Source organism: Notolabrus celidotus, chromosome 16 (assembly GCF_009762535.1).
Source record: "Notolabrus celidotus isolate fNotCel1 chromosome 16, fNotCel1.pri, whole genome shotgun sequence".
NCBI classification, from domain to species: domain Eukaryota; kingdom Metazoa; phylum Chordata; class Actinopteri; order Labriformes; family Labridae; genus Notolabrus; species Notolabrus celidotus.
The window spans coordinates 1,305,587-1,322,795 of NC_048287.1; the positions used below are offsets into that span (position 1 = coordinate 1,305,587).

Below are 17,209 nucleotides of genomic sequence, written 5' to 3' on the forward strand. Positions count from 1 at the left end.
TGACATAAACGGGATTTCAATCTGGCTTTATTCAAAAAATTGTAAAGTCAACGTCACCTAAAGATCAGCTGCACGAGTTTGTACTTCTAAAGCAAATCACAAAGTCCTTACCATAGTCATTATAAATAATGGACGTAGTATCCGTGAGGTCACCCATCATTTTCTGAAGCCAATCGGTGGCGGTAGCCATATTGGAAATGCTGAACTCAACCTAACTTAGTGTGAGGTAAGAGGCGGAGTTTGAGCCTCCTATAGTCAACAGCTATGTCTTTCCACCCGTCAATCAAGTCAGTCATGTCCTTATTTGGGCAAAAACTTGTAATCTTAATATCTTCTGAATCGTTGCGTTAGAAATAAATTCACCCTCCGTACAGTATGTGCTGATAGAGAAATGAGCTACGTAGAGCCAAGCCGGTAAACATGTTTATTTCTGCTGTAAAAGATCGTCTTCTTTGAATTGGTGTGTAAGTGGTTTCTGGTGTTTCTGCAGCCTCAAGTGGATGCTCGATGAACTGCAGTTTATTACACTATCGCATGGGCTTCATATCCTGAGACCGGAGGATGCCGCTTGGTCCTGAAGGACTAAATACAAAGACGACACTTTGTACCGACCACCTACTAAGTGTGTGTGTATGTGTGTTAAGGCTGATTTATACTTCTGCGTCGAATCGACGGCGTAGCCTACGGCGTAGGTCCGCGTAGCTCCCGTACCTACGCAGAGGCCTACGCACGTAGCTGACGTGCACCTCCTACATAATGTAACTACACGTAGAGCCGATGCGGACCGCAAGCTCTGTGATTGGTCCGCTCGACGGCTTTGTCTTTCCCGCATTTACAACACTTCCGGGATCCCGGACATCGGCCACACATCGGCCGTGTATTTCATCTCCTCCTCTCTATTCTTCATGTAATCATGTCTGTATGATAAACAGCAACATGTATCAGCTGTAGATTAACAGAACACGCTCTGAATCTCTGTGGAAAAGTAAACAGAGATCGTAGCGGGACCAGAAGCAGGCGACCGGCTATCAGAGAGACCACACTGCCCTCAAGCGTTTCGGAGGAGAATTGCTGCGCGACACGGACACATCGACGCAGAAGTATGTGGGGCTCATGTCTGCGTCAGCCCCTGCTGTGTAGGGGAGACACAGAAGTATAAATCAGCCTTTAGTGATGTGTCGGTCGCGAACGATCCGGCTCTAAGAGCCGTCTCTTTGAAGTGAACGACGGGAGCCGGCTCCTGACTGGGAGCCGTCTTTTTCTTTTTTTTTTCCTCTCGTCTTTTCCTGTTAAAGCCTCACGTGATTGGTCAAGACATGGTGGCGTCTTGACCAATCACGTGTCTACATTGAGCAGAACGGGGAGGGGAGGGGTTACAGACACACCCAGCACAGTGAGCACACCAACAGGAGGGAGATGAGAGGGAGAACCATAGACTGTAAAAAATATGGACGTAGTATCCGTGACGTCACCCATCTGTTCCTGAGAGCTGTTTTGAAGCAAATCGACGGCAGCAGCCATATTGGTAATGCGGAACTCAACTAGGCAGAGTGTGACGTAGTGTAAGTCTCTTAGCCAATGGCTGTGTGTTCCCGACCGGGAGTCACGTCAGTCATGTCCTTATTTGGGCAAAACTCATAATCTTAATATCTTCTTAACCGTCATGTTAGAAAAAAATTCACCCCCCGTACAGTGTGTGCCATTAGAGAGATTAGCGTTGTAGAGCCAAGCTGTTTTTTGAACCAGGCTGTAAACATGTTTATTAATGCTGCAAAGATCGTCTTTTTCCCATTCATATCTATGTGGTTTCCGGTGTTTCTGCAGCCAGCCTCAAGCGGATTCTCGATGTATTGCAGTTTATATCACTTCCGCATTGGCTTCATCGTTTGAGACCGGAGTTTGCCGCTTGGGGAGAACATGCGCGAAAGACAGAGAACGCACTGGAAAGGTGAGAAAACGAGTGACTGCAGGAAACACAGTAAACTTTAGACACATTTAAAAGGCATAGACAGTTTAAAGGCAGAGTGTAGACTGTCCAAGGTGGAAATGTCATCAATCAGGGTCCACAAAAAACCTGCAAAGACAAATTAGAAGTGTCTGTGAAGGATCTCAGTCATCCAGGTCATGGACATTAGAACTGTTTATCCATCAGTGCAAGAAGTGAAGAATAAAGACAGTGAAGGGAACCTGCTGTTAATGAAAGGGTTTAAAAGTTTATAAATAATAAACAGACATCAGAGATTGGACCTTTTTGTCTAATTGAGATGAGTCTTGTTTTTTGTACTTTATAATTTCATTTCTGTAACACTCTGCTCCATGTTGAGTATAAATAAAGCCTTTAAATGATACACATTTGATATAATGTATGTTTTTTACATGTGTAATTCATTTGACATATAATTTAACATTATTTTAGGTAATACAGTCATTCAAACAAGAAAAAATCTGAGGAGCCACTTGGGAGCCGAAAGACCCAGCTCTTTGTAGTGAGCCGAGCCAAAAGAACCGGCTCTCTAAAAAGAGCCGGAATTCCCAGCACTGTGTGTGTGTGTGTGTGTGTGTGTGTGTGTGTGTGTGTGTGTGTGTGTGTGTGTGTGTGTGTTCTTGACATTTCCTATGCCTCCCATACTGTCTGGCTCCTTGACTTCTCTCCAGCCAGCAGGGAGCATTTTATTATCAGTCAGTGAGAGGAGCAGTACCCGACCTAGCTCTCACACCACGAGGATGCTTCCAGAAACAGAAGCCTCAAGTCTGTCCTGCTGTTGTTCCTCTCACCATCGGCTTTAAATAAAACAAATGGAAGACTGTTTACTTGGGTTATTAAGCAGCTGCTTACAATCTGCATGCCCTGACACATTTGATCATCTAATGACACCTAATTATGTGACCGCCTAATGCTGGGTTTCTCTGAGGTCAGGCTCTCCGTGCTGAGAATGCTTTTTAGAAATACAGAGGTAATTATGGCGAGGAGCCCCTCTCTCATTAGAAACACTGTGTATCTGAGCGCTGCAGAGAGAGAGAGAACAAAATCTAATTATCGCACTCTTCTCACCCACCCCTCTGCGACATCAATACTCCATTATAGCACCTTGTCCCCAGGGTGCAGACAAATTCCTACACATGTGCAGCGTGCATGTACGTACACACAGAAACAATACATCAAGTCATTACTGATTGAGCGTTTTGTTACATTCATGTCAATACAAGATCGCACCACGATTCTAAGTAATTAAATCTGAAAGGAGCATGCAGCGTCTCTGTGTTTGCATGTGTTCAGCTGAAAGAAGTTCAAGAAATAAATGACACATGATATGATTCTGTGGTTTCACGACCCTGCTAACCAGTGTGGCTGACAGGGTCGCACACAAGTGGCAACCTCTGGTCTACAAATATGAGTCCAATGCGAAAGTGCTAAAAACTGCAGTTCATCGAGGATCCGCTTGAGGCTGGCTCCGGAAGTACCTGAAACCACATACACACCAATTCAAAGAAGCCGATCTTTACAGCATTAATAAACATGTTTACAGCCTGGTTCAAAAGACCAGTGTAGTCTGGATAGCTCATTTCTCGATGTGCTCTCACTGTACAGGGGGTGAATTTTTTATAACGCTGCAATTTCAAAGATATTGAGATTACTAGTTTTCCAATGAGAGGTACAGCTGACTTGGTTGACAGGTGGGAACACTGTAGCTGTTGGCTAGGAGGCTCAAAGCCCGCCTCTTTACGTCTCAATAGCTCAACAGCAGCAATATGGCTGCCGCCGTCGATTGGCTTCAAAACAGCTCTCAGGAAGAGATGGTTGACGTCACGGATACTACGTCAATATTTTATACAGTCGAAACTCAACACAGACACACATGCAAATAAAATATGCTGGTTTTAGTGATGATGGTGACGTGGGTCTGTTAATGTTGTTATTCAATGAAATTAAATGTGTAAATTAAAATATAATCTGACTTCAGTTCTCCCTCTCACCAACTGCGTCACCATTCTCCCCTGCCTCTAAACTGAGCATACGCATGGGTCAGAGTTTGTTTATCTGTAGGCACATTTTACCCTCAAGTTTTTTTATAAATGATAAACTTGGCGTGAAGTTTTGTGCATAAGCAACGTTTATAAATGACACCCCAGCTCTGTAGTTTGTCTGAAACTAGACATTTTAAACTTGTTCATTGAGCTGTCATGTTATCTTACATCTGAAGGACCAAAATGTATTAAGAAATATTTATTCCACATTTACATTCTGTAAAGTATGACTCCTGTAATTTATGAAAATCCTTTCAGACTTGATTTTAATATAATGCTGTGGATATGACATGTAGTAAATTATTTCTGCTTCTAATGATTCAATAGTATGAAATTAAAGTGTATTTTTTAAGAACTGATCGTCTGCTTCAGAATTGACACTTTTTTCTTTATTTCAGCAGCTTCAACATTTGCAGCTGCTTTCAGCCTTCAGCTTAAGCATTTCAACGCATTTGCTTTCAGGAAATGCAACCTTTCTACTTACATATGTGACACTAATACCTGAAATATTGAATACTGAAGGGGCGAGTATGGACTGCTGCTAGCGCCTTGTAGCACGTAGCATGCTGTAATCCAAACTATCATCTGGACTAAAGAAACAAATAGAAATACAATACAAATATAGTTTTTAATGTTCAGTAATTTCACTACATCATTGTTTTTATTTCAAATTGTACTTATTTATTTTCTATCAGCAATGAACGGGGCCAGGTTTGGGGTGCAGGGGAAAGCGAAGTTCTCGCAGTAAACCCTACAGGAACGGGGGAAGCAAAAACAGATAACTACGATTTTAAATTTAAAAGTGAGTTAACTTACTTTGCAAATGAACTCTTCAAGGAGACAGAGGATGTAGTATCACGGTCTTTGTCCCGGGGGGGCAGAGGCTCTGGAGGAAGAGGACTCTGAGCTTGGGGGTCGTGGTGGGTCCGTGGCGTCCTGTTGGATGGGTGCTGGTTCCTCTTTAAGTGGAGTCACTTTGTTTCCTCTAAAAATCTTTCTCACAAATGACACGAACTTCGCTGGCTTCGACTTTTTGGGTTCGACCTTAACCTCCTTCTGCTTACTCTGAGCCAACTCCTTTTTTGGTTGCTGGCGGGCTAGAAAGAGGGGAACGGGTACTTGGATCAAGTCCTTCTTCTTCACCCGAGGTTGTCTGGCACTCAGCTGACTGATCTTAGCTTCATCTTCCTTTTGCCTCTGATCGTATTGCTCGATCTCTGCACACTGTTCATTGTATTCCTTGACCAGGCAGCTGTTATTGAGCTGATTTTTTATGTGTAGACTTTCCAGCTTCTTCTTTAAATCACGAATGATCTTGTCCTTGTACTGCAGCGCGTGTTTAAAATGTCGAGACTCACTTTCAAAACCAATTGTTGCCTGCTTCAGGTCAAAAATCGTGTCTTCGTTCTTCTCCAGTATGTCTTGCCCATTGATGTAGCGTTTTTGGAGAGTAATGATTCTCTTCTTCAGCTTCTTGGGGTCGCTGAAGTCCTCCTTGCATGCATGGATGTCATTTTTGACGTCCTTCACAAATTTCTTCAGGGCGATGGTCTCTTCTTTCTGCCTTTTGTTCTGGACTGTTTCGTTATTGTCTTTTAGCCTAAGGTTTTTCAAAGTTTGCCTCAGGTTGAAGATTTCTCTTTTGGCAATTTTGAGGAGGTTTTCGTTCTCTTTTCTGAGGGAGGCTTCCGTTTGGTATTTTTCCACCGTTTCCTTAAATGTGTTCTCTTTAGCCTTGGACAAACCTTGCAGTAAAGAAACTGTTTTCTCTTCGTCCTGCAGCATTTTCACAATTCCTATTTTATCCTTCTTTAGGTCCTGTATAATTTTTTCCTTGGTTGCGATGATTTGATCACTACGAGCCAAATCTTTTTTTAAACCTGCCACCTTATCTGTCAACCTTAAACAGTCTCTAGTTTTTGCTTGAAACTGCTTTTTCTCCTCCTGCATTTCACTGCATTTCCTAAAGAACTCATTACATTTACTCTTCAATGTGCTCTGAGCTTCTGATCTTTCTTCTTCGAGTATGTAGTTGAGGCGAATCACTTCGCGACGAGCATTTGCCAACATCTCCTCCTGTTCTGCCCTTATGGTTTTTTCTCTCTGCTCCTGTAACTGATCGAACTGCTCCTGTAACTGGACAACCTGCTCTTTGTGCAGAGACTCTGTTTTCATCATCTTCTCCTCCCAGCTTCTGTCCCGGTCTGCCAGCATGCGCTGCATTTCTTTATCATCCTCCTGCTTCTGCTTTTTCAGCCTTCTAACACAGTCACTGCGAGCTTCATCCACCAGCTTCTGTGAACTTTCTCTGAGGACTTGTTTGATCAAGATCTGTTTTTCATTCAGAACAGCCTGTTTCTTCAGATCTTCACTCCTCTCACTGCTGATGTGCTTGTACTTCTCCTTCAGCGTATCGTTCTCTTTCTTCAGGCTTTGCTTCTGCTTCTCGGAAATCCTGACTTCCTCTTTTAGAGAGTGGATGTGGTTGTCCTTTTCCTCTATCTCTAGAAGCCACAACTCTCTCTCCATGCTGTGTTCCTCCTTCATAGCTTTTTCCTGGTCCTTCATAAATTTTTCCAGGTCCTTCATAGCTTTTTCCTGGTCCTGCATAGATTTTTCCAGGTCCTGCATAGATTTTTCCTGGTCCTGCATGTTGATGGTGAATGTGACAAGTTTGGAAGTCAAATAGTAAGTTGTTCAGTCTGTGAGTAGACTTTCTTTGCTAAGTATACAATCCTGTCTACAGATGGTAAAGTATGTAGTATCTGATGAATGACCTCATAGTATAGAATGCCTTTGATCTTTGTCTGAGATGTCCCACGTAGCTGCCTTTGTGATGTCACAGAGGCATTATGGCATTCTTCTTTATTGTCCAAAACTGCAGTATGCACCAGACATACAGAGGATTTGATATTACGTTTCTCTCTCAGACCCTAGCAACGACAACAACAGATACACATAGGAAAGCTAGAAAAAGATAAGCTAAAAATAGAAAGAGTAAGCTAATTCATTCATTTTTGTGATATGAGTCCAATGCGGAAGTGCTAAAAACTGCAGTTCATCGAGGATCCGCTTGAGACTGGCTCCGGAAGTACCTGAAACCACATATACACCAATTCAAAAAGCCTTTAGAAATAAACATGTTTACAGCCTGGTTCAAAAGACCAGTGTAGTCTGGATAGCTCATTTCTCGATGTGCTCTCACTGTACAGGGGTTGATTTTTTATAACGCGGCAATTTCAAAGATATTGAGATTGCGAGTCTTCCAATGAGAGGCACAGCTGACTTGATTGACAGGCGGGAACCATAGACTGTATAAAATATGGACGTAGTATCCGTGACGTCACCCATCTGTTCCTGAGAGCTGTTTTGAAGCAAATCGACGGCAGCAGCCATATTGGTAATGCGGAACTCAACCAGGCAGAGTGTGACGTAGTGTGAGTCTCTTAGCCAATGGCTGTGACGTCAGTCATGTCCTTATTTGGGCAAAACTCATAATCTTAATATCTTCTTAACAATCACGTTAGAAAAAAATTCACCCCCCGTACAGTGTGTGCTGATAGAGAGATTAGCGTTGTAGGGCCAAGCCGTTTTTTGAACCAGGCTGTAAACATGTTTATTAATGCTGCAAAGATCGTCTTTTTCCCATTCATGTCTATGTGGTTTCCTGTGTTTCTGCAGCCAGCCTCAAGAGGATTTTCGATGTATTGCAGTTTATATCACTTCCGCATGGGCTTCATCGTTTGAGACCAGAGGTTGCTGCTTGAGGGAACACTGTAGCTGTTGGCTAGGAGACTCAAAGCCCGCCTCTTTACGTCACAATAGCTCAACAGCAGCAATATGGCTGCTGCCGACGATTGGCCTCAAAACAGTTCTTCAGAAACAGATGGGTGACGTCACGGATACTACGTCCATATTTTATACATTGACTGTATATATAATGGACAGCGTCGCTCCGCCTTGTCCCATTGTATGGTTTTGAAGCCAAAATATCTCGTTCCAGAACGCTGCCATCTTGTAAATTTTCTGCAACCAGAGTCTGCGCAGTAGGGAATTTCTGTATTTCTACGGTAACGAGCTCCGCTCTACAGCGTAACGTCCCGAGGTCCTATGGAGTTTCTCTCTACGGCAGCTGTCAATCAAAGTAAACCTGGAAGTAAAACCCTGTTTTTTAACCTCTAATAACAAACTAAAAAGAAACTTTTCAGAAAAAAGAGGCCTTGAACACAAAACAGTCAAATAATAACTACATATCACCACAGCATACGGATGGGAGAAACATTCGTACCACGTGTATTTATTTTTTAAAATTTGACTGCAGCCCCATTCAAATGGATAGAGGAGACAGAGTTTTTGACTTATACTGCAGCCAGCCACCAGGGGGAGCAGTTTTTGTGGCGACTTCGAGCCGAGCAAGATGACATCCATTTTATATACAGTCTATGGTTTTTATAGTCAATGGTCGCACAATGTCACTACTTTTCTTTTCAGATGTGTAACTTCAGATTTTACTGCTCCAGACTTTAAATTAAAAAGAGGACTGTTTTATGTGACTTCACTGGGCCAAGTGGAGCTGGATATGGAACAGCACTTCACTGTAATTGTTGCCTGTGGACTAATTTTCTGAAATAATAAAAACCAGCCGGGCAGGATCTGGAGGAGAGAAACTCTGTTGGACCTCAGAATGATGAATCAGGTTTTCTACAGACGTGTGTTATTATTTATTCAAAGTTACACCTGTTCTGCTACACTCACAACTCCTCCCTCTTCTTTGTTATTTCATTGGAATAAATCAAGTGTTTATATGACAGATACAGACACAATCAAGCATGCTTAAAGACTGATATGTCTGTGATGGCACAATAGAGTGTGCATGTGCGGCTATTCTGCTGACGCGCTGCAGGCAGCAGGAATGACAGTCAGCATCACCTTGCTCTAGGTGCTTAACTCTGATCTCACAAACCCGTCTGAGAAAGCTAAACCCAGGCTTTATTCCTTCCACAGCTGGCTGCCCTAGCCCCCCCCCCCATCACCCCTAGTCTCCAACCGCTCAGTGAAGAAGAGTAATTTCTGTGGTATAGTTTGAGACCACACTCTGAGTATACAAGAAGTTAATGACTGTTTATTGATTTGCACTTTGGTGGTGCTGCTGTTAAGTGATAAAAAACATGCTGAGTCATGATTTAACAATTTGATTATTTTTGCTGACCTTGACTCTCTATTTTTAAAACTGAACAATCTAAACTCTATACTGTAGGACAATATCCCATCCTCAGAGTGAAGTGATGATAACTGGCACACTGACACACTGGGATCCTATCTCAACCCCTTCATCATTAACTCCCTGTCCCATTAAAGTTACTAACCATAGACCTTTCTGGAGCTCCCCACTATCATCTCGCTCTCTCGCTCTCTCGCTCTCTCTCTGTCCCTCTCTCCAACACGGTCTCAGCAGATGTGTGTCTAACATGAGTCTGGTCCTGCTGGAGGTTTCTGCCTGTTAAAGGAAGTTTGTCCTTGACACTGTAACTTGCTAAATGCTGCAAAGTGCTCTGCTCATGGTGGATTAAGATGAGATCAGACTGAGTCCTGTCTTCACTGGTGGAACTGGATCTTATCCGGTCTTGATGTTGGGTCTTTGTTAATAATAGAGTCTGGTCTAGACCTGTTCAGTTTGGAAAGACAATTTACAAACGGACTCGCTGGATCAGATTTGACCTCCCTATCCATACGGGCAGATATTTAGACTTCCTCTGTAATGAGGGATGATTGGTGGCATTATGGAAGCAATCAGTCTCTATTTCACTTCAATGAACAGCTGGAGCTAATCTCAAATTTAAAACTGAAATTCTGTCACAACCACCAACACACTGTAAATTTCATGACAAGTGCTGTGGCGATGCTCAGAGTTTCATTTGATACTGTGACTGGGAATGTCTTTATTTGTCACCCAGAGAAGTTGTGACAGAAGGCAATTCAAGTTTCCTGCAGCAGCATCTCGGTTTGGGGGATTCCAATCACTGTGTCTCTAACCCCTGCTGCCTGTTCCACCAGTGAAGACAGACTTTCTGTGAGCTGTCACTTCAAAGCACTGCGATGCACACACTCTGTATCAGTTCAACAGAATCTTCTGAGGAGCGTCTGTACTTTTTTAGCATTATTTTTTTATATTTTGCTTTTATTTTGAAGGGACGGCTGAGGAGAGACTGGAGGCACTGGAAGGAGAGAGGCAGGATGATGGCAGCTAAGGGCTGAGGACTTGGAGCTGAACCCTCAGCTGTAATGGGCAGGACTGAAGCCTCAGCAAATTCTTAGAGGGGACATATCACACTTTTTTCATCAATATATATTGGTCTAAGAGGTCCCCAAAACATGTCTTTAAAGTTTATGCTCAAAAAAACACTTTGAAATCAGATTTTGGCATGCCTGAAAAACCCTCTTCTTCAGTCCTCATCAGAACACTCTGTTTTCCCTCTGACCACGCCCCCTCAGGAAGTGGATGTGCCTCGGCTCTCCAGCACGTTGATCTAATGTTTACATGTTGGCTGAATATACACGGCTGCTCAGAGATCGCGTTACTTCAACCCTCTGAATCTGATCCTGACGGAGAGGCGCCTGTAGCAGGACCTTTCTGAAGGATTGGTCACAGATTTAGTGTTTCTTGTTGTTTTATTTATCAGTATGTAGACGTGTGTCTTGGTACACAGCTACGAACATGTAGCTATGTGGCTATGCTAACTAGCGCTAGCACTTATCCATGATAAATAAAAATCATCCACTAGATCTTCAAATCTGCAGACGTGGGGAGTAAAACCGACCTCTGCCAGAAAGGCAGCAGAACCTTTTATGAAGGATTGGTCACAGATTTAGTGTTTCTTGTTGTTTTATTTGTCAGTATGTCGACGTATGTCTTGGTACACAGCTACAGCTACAGCTACAGCTATGAACATGTAGCTATGTGGCTATGCCAATTAGCGCTAGCACTTATCCATGATAAATAAAAATCATCCACTAGATCTTCAAATCTGCAGACGTGGGGAGTAAAACCGACCTTTGTGTTTATTAAGACAGCCTACAACTAGCATGCCTCCCTCCTAAGCTCCTTGTTAGCACACATGTGTGCAGGTAATGAAAAACAGAGGAGGGATTCAGTATTATTTTATACAGTCTATGGGCTGAACAAGCTCCGAGCTCTGACTCCGTGACAGACCGGATATTGTTGTTACGTAACAAAAACACGGAAGTCTGAAACGGCTCGTTTCACACACATTTACAGAAAGGTGGAGAAATCAGAACAGGGGCAGAATGGATTTTTTTCATTCTCGGGGGGTTTGTAGACATGCCAGGGAAACATATTTCAGGTAGAGAACCATTAAAAACTCAATTTTGCATGATATGTCACCTTTAAACAAATAGCTACACTAGCGCTTTAAGCATCTGTGTTTTTGACTGCACTCAGAGTCATACTTTTCATTTTCAAATACTCCCATATGCAGTGATACCTTGATATACTGGGCTAAAGATGACATCTCTTCTTTCAAATATGTTTATTGTGAAGCAAACAGTGTATCAACAATACATCCATCTTTAGTTTAAACAATGCTTCAATGTTTTGGAACATTAATACAGAAACAAATGAGTAAATACAGGAAAAGACAATAAACGGTAGAGAAAATATAAAAATACAAAAATAATAAATAAAGTAAAATGAACTAAATGAATAAGTCCTTCCCTGTCCCACCCGACCTGCCCACCCAGTGCTACTTAGATTGTCATACATCCTGTTTCACGAAGGAAATAATTGGTTTCCACATCCTTTTGAAGTCCCCCAACCTGTCACTAAGAGAATAACGAATCCTCTCAAGATGCAATGTATCAGTCAGTGCCGTTAACCATGCCTTAAAAGTTGGTGGCTCCGTTTTTTTTCTATTGGAGGAGAATACGTTTTTTCCCACAGAGGAGACCGTAGGATAGAAGGCGGTGCTGCATATTCTGCAGGCTCCCAATGCTCCCTGATGTCCCTAGTATAACCAAGAGTGGTTCTGACCTTATTGTAGTCCCGAAGACTTTGGAGAAAAATGAAAACCCTGCTGTCCAGAACTCTTCTAGTTTGGGGCACAGTGATAACATCTCAATCACCTCTGGGACCTTTTGCAGAATACATCTATAAAAAACAGGAACTCTTTAGACTTATTAGTAAAAATATTATGGCTGTGATGTTGGATTATCAAAAACAGACAGAAGACTGATCTAGACAACATCCAGGGCAGGGCGAGAAGACAAAGCCTTCCTCCCTTGAACTGCGGTACTTACTCAAATATGACGCCTTGTATCCAAGCGGCAACCTCCGGTCTCAAACGATGAAGCCCATGCGGAAGTGCTATACACTGCAATACATCAAAAATCCTCTTGAGGCTGATCTGCAGAAACATGGAAACCACATAGACATGAATGGGAAAAAGTCGATCTTTGCAGCATTAATAAACATGTTTACAGCCTGGTTCAGTGATGATGGTGACGTGGGTCTGTTAATGTTGTTATTCAATGAAATTAAATGTGTAAATTAAAATATAATCTGACTTCAGTTCTCCCTCTCACCAACTGCGTCACCATTTTCCCCTGCCTCTAAACTGAGCATACGCATGGGTCAGAGTTTGTTTATCTGTAGGCACATTTTACCCTCAAGTTTTTTTATAAATGATAAACTTGGCGTGAAGTTTTGTGCATAAGCAACGTTTATAAATGACACCCCAGCTCTGTAGTTGTCTTTAAACTTGTTCATTGAGCTGTGATGTTATCTTACATCTGAAGGACCAAAATGTATTAAGAAATATTTATTCCACATTTACATTCTGTAAAGTATGACTCCTGTAATTTATGAAAATCCTTTCAGACTTGATTTTAATATAATGCTGTGGATATGACATGTAGTAAATTATTTCTGCTTATAATGATTCAATAGTATGAAATTAAAGTGTATTTTTTAAGAACTGATCGTCTGCTTCAGAATTGACACTTTTTTCTTTATTTCAGCAGCTTCAACATTTTCAGCAGCTTTCAGCCTTCAGCTTAAGCATTTCAACGCATTTGCTTTCAGGAAATGCAACCTTTCTACTTACATATGTGACACTAATACCTGAAATATTGAATACTGAAGGGGCAGTATGGACTGCTGCTAGCGCCTTGTAGCACGTAGCATGTTGTAATCCAAACTATCATCTGGACTAAAGAAACAAATAGAAATACAATACAAATATAGTTTTTAATGTTCAGTAATTTCACTACATCATTGTTTTTATTTCAAATTGTACTTATTTATTTTCTATCAGCAATGAACGGGGCCAGGTTTGGGGTGCAGGGGAAAGCGAAGTTCTCGCAGTAAACCCTACAGGAACGGGGGAAGCAAAAACAGATATCTACGATTTTAAATTTAAAAGTGAGTTAACTTACTTTGCAAATGAACTCTTCAAGGAGACAGAGGATGTAGTATCACGGTCTTTGTCCCGGGGGGGCAGAGGCTCTGGAGGAAGAGGACTCTGAGCTTGGGGGTCGTGGTGGGTCCGTGGCGTCCTGTTGGATGGGTGCTGGTTCCTCTTTAAGTGGAGTCACTTTGTTTCCTCTAAAAATCTTTCTCACAAATGACACGAACTTCGCTGGCTTCGACTTTTTGGGTTCGACCTTAACCACCTTCTGCTTACTCTGAGCCAACTCCTTTTTTGGTTGCTGGCGGGCTAGAAAGAGGGGAACGGGTACTTGGATCAAGTCCTTCTTCTTCACCCGAGGTTGTCTGGCACTCAGCTGACTGATCTTAGCTTCATCTTCCTTTTGCCTCTGATCGTATTGCTCGATCTCTGCACACTGTTCATTGTATTCCTTGACCAGGCAGCTGTTATTGAGCTGATTTTTTATGTGTAGACTTTCCAGCTTCTTCTTTAAATCACGAATGATCTTGTCCTTGTACTGCAGCGCGTGTTTAAAATGTCGAGACTCACTTTCAAAACCAATTGTTGCCTGCTTCAGGTCAAAAATCGTGTCTTCGTTCTTCTCCAGTATGTCTTGCCCATTGATGTAGCGTTTTTGGAGAGTAATGATTCTCTTCTTCAGCTTCTTGGGGTCGCTGAAGTCCTCCTTGCATGCATGGATGTCATTTTTGACGTCCTTCACAAATTTCTTCAGGGCGATGGTCTCTTCTTTCTGCCTTTTGTTCTGGACTGTTTCGTTATTGTCTTTTAGCCTAAGGTTTTTCAAAGTTTGCCTCAGGTTGAAGATTTCTCTTTTGGCAATTTTGAGGAGGTTTTCGTTCTCTTTTCTGAGGGAGGCTTCCGTTTGGTATTTTTCCACCGTTTCCTTAAATGTGTTCTCTTTAGCCTTGGACAAACCTTGCAGTAAAGAAACTGTTTTCTCTTCGTCCTGCAGCATTTTCACAATTCCTATTTTATCCTTCTTTAGGTCCTGTATAATTTTTTCCTTGGTTGCGATGATTTGATCACTACGAGCCAAATCTTTTTTTAAACCTGCCACCTTATCTGTCAACCTTAAACAGTCTCTAGTTTTTGCTTGAAACTGCTTTTTCTCCTCCTGCATTTCACTGCATTTCCTAAAGAACTCATTACATTTACTCTTCAATGTGCTCTGAGCTTCTGATCTTTCTTCTTCGAGTATGTAGTTGAGGCGAATCACTTCGCGACGAGCATTTGCCAACATCTCCTCCTGTTCTGCCCTTATGGTTTTTTCTCTCTGCTCCTGTAACTGATCGAACTGCTCCTGTAACTGGACAACCTGCTCTTTGTGCAGAGACTCTGTTTTCATCATCTTCTCCTCCCAGCTTCTGTCCCGGTCTGCCAGCATGCGCTGCATTTCTTTATCATCCTCCTGCTTCTGCTTTTTCAGCCTTCTAACACAGTCACTGCGAGCTTCATCCACCAGCTTCTGTGAACTTTCTCTGAGGACTTGTTTGATCAAGATCTGTTTTTCATTCAGAACAGCCTGTTTCTTCAGATCTTCACTCCTCTCACTGCTGATGTGCTTGTACTTCTCCTTCAGCGTATCGTTCTCTTTCTTCAGGCTTTGCTTCTGCTTCTCGGAAATCCTGACTTCCTCTTTTAGAGAGTGGATGTGGTTGTCCTTTTCCTCTATCTCTAGAAGCCACAACTCTCTCTCCATGCTGTGTTCCTCCTTCATAGCTTTTTCCTGGTCCTTCATAAATTTTTCCAGGTCCTTCATAGCTTTTTCCTGGTCCTGCATAGATTTTTCCAGGTCCTGCATAGATTTTTCCTGGTCCTGCATGTTGATGGTGAATGTGACAAGTTTGGAAGTCAAATAGTAAGTTGTTCAGTCTGTGAGTAGACTTTCTTTGCTAAGTATACAATCCTGTCTACAGATGGTAAAGTATGTAGTATCTGCTGAATGACCTCATAGTATAGAATGCCTTTGATCTTTGTCTGAGATGTCCCACGTAGCTGCCTTTGTGATGTCACAGAGGCATTATGGCATTCTTCTTTAATGTCCAAAACTGCAGTATGCACCAGACATACAGAGGATTTGATATTACGTTTCTCTCTCAGACCCTAGCAACGACAACAACAGATACACATAGGAAAGCTAGAAAAAGATAAGCTAATAATAGAAAGAGTAAGCTAATTCATTCATTTTTGCATCAAAATGTTCACAAATCTTTCAGCTATTATTGTTGTATTCAACATTTTTCTGTATCTTTTACAGTTTTTGATATTTTACAGCTTAAATGACACAAAGTTTTTTGCTGCTTTTCTAACTTTAACATTGGTGTGTATGGCGGACTGTTCATGGCAGCAGAGCACGTGATGTCATCAGACAGAGGGTGAGGCCTGCTGATGAGATCTTTGAAATTGTCCAAACGAACTGCCATAAAATCCAAACAATTCACTCCACATACACAAATAAGACATCAAAACGTTCCCTGTCTTCTCCTGCTTCTGTTAAAGAGGTAACCAAAGCAAAAGATTATTTCGTTGAGCCAGCAGGTCACCAACTGTCAGAGAAAGTCTCTCTGCTCGGCCATCTACTGTAATGTTAAATATTTCTGGAGGGCAGCACACGTTTCACTTTTCTTAACTCGCTGCCCTGACTACATTTCTGACTGTACAGACATGAAAAACACATCACTGTGTTCATCAGAGTCTTGTGATGCTCACGGTTTGATCCTTTTTCTATCGCACAGTGTCAGCATATGTAGACCTTACTTTTCCCATGAATCCCATTCTAAATCAACTGTCACACAGCAGTTAAACAGCTGGTCCCATCACCATGGCAACAGTTAATGATAGTTGGAAACACAGGTGGTACAGATGACCTCATCAGTGCTGACACACACACACACACGCACACACACACACACACACACACACACACAGGTGATTCAGATGACCTCATCAGTGAGTGACAAACAAAATCACGCAGTCACAAACACACACAAACACGCACACACACACAGGTGATTCGGATGACCTCATCAGTGCTGAAACGCACAAACACGCACACACACACAGGTGATTCAGATGACCTCATCAGTGCTGAAACGCACAAACACACACACACACACAGGGGATTCAGATGACCTCATCAGTGCTGAAACCAAGCGGCAACCTCCGGTCTAAAAATATGAGTCCAATGCGGAAGTGTTAAAAGCTGCAGTTCATCGAGGATCCACTTGAGGCTGGCTCCGGAAGTACCGGAAGTCACATACACATGAATGGGGAAAAGACGATCTTTGCAGCATTAATAAACATGTTTACAGCCTGGTACAAAAGATGAGTGTAGTCTGAATAGCTAATTTCTCGATGTCCTCTCACTGTGAAGGGGGTGAATTTTTTTCTAATTCGGTCATTTTTAAGATATTGAGATTACTAGTCTTCCAATGAGAGGCACAGCTGCCTGCAGGAACACTGCAGCTGTTGGCTAGGAGGCTCATAGCCCGCCTCTTTACGTCACACTGGCTCGACAGAAGCAATATGGCTGCTGCAGCCGATTGGTCTCAAAACAGCGTTCAGAAATAGATGGGTGACGTCACGGATCCTACGTCCATATTTTATACAGTCTATGGCTGAAACACACGCACACACAGGTGATTCAGATGACCTCATCAGTGCTCTGGTTCTGTCTGCTTGAGTTTGGTTCTGGTTCTGTTTGCTTGAGTTGGTTCTGG

At 42.4% G+C, this 17,209-nt stretch overlaps 1 protein-coding gene across 1 annotated transcript; it reads right to left on the bottom strand.

The window, feature by feature from the left end:
- Positions 1-13,274: 13,274 nt before the first annotated feature.
- Positions 13,275-15,485, bottom strand: LOC117828359 (cilia- and flagella-associated protein 57-like). Its single transcript, XM_034705400.1, has one exon. It carries the CDS (start codon positions 15,310-15,312, stop codon positions 13,516-13,518), a length of 1,797 nt encoding a protein of 598 aa, XP_034561291.1. The 5' UTR covers positions 15,313-15,485; the 3' UTR covers positions 13,275-13,515.
- Positions 15,486-17,209: the final 1,724 nt, after the last annotated feature.

Bases quoted from the DNA above. Each gene is read 5' to 3' on its own strand.
- LOC117828359 (XM_034705400.1), bottom strand. From the start codon at position 15,312: ATGCAGGACCAGGAAAAATCTATGCAGGACCTGGAAAAATCTATGCAG.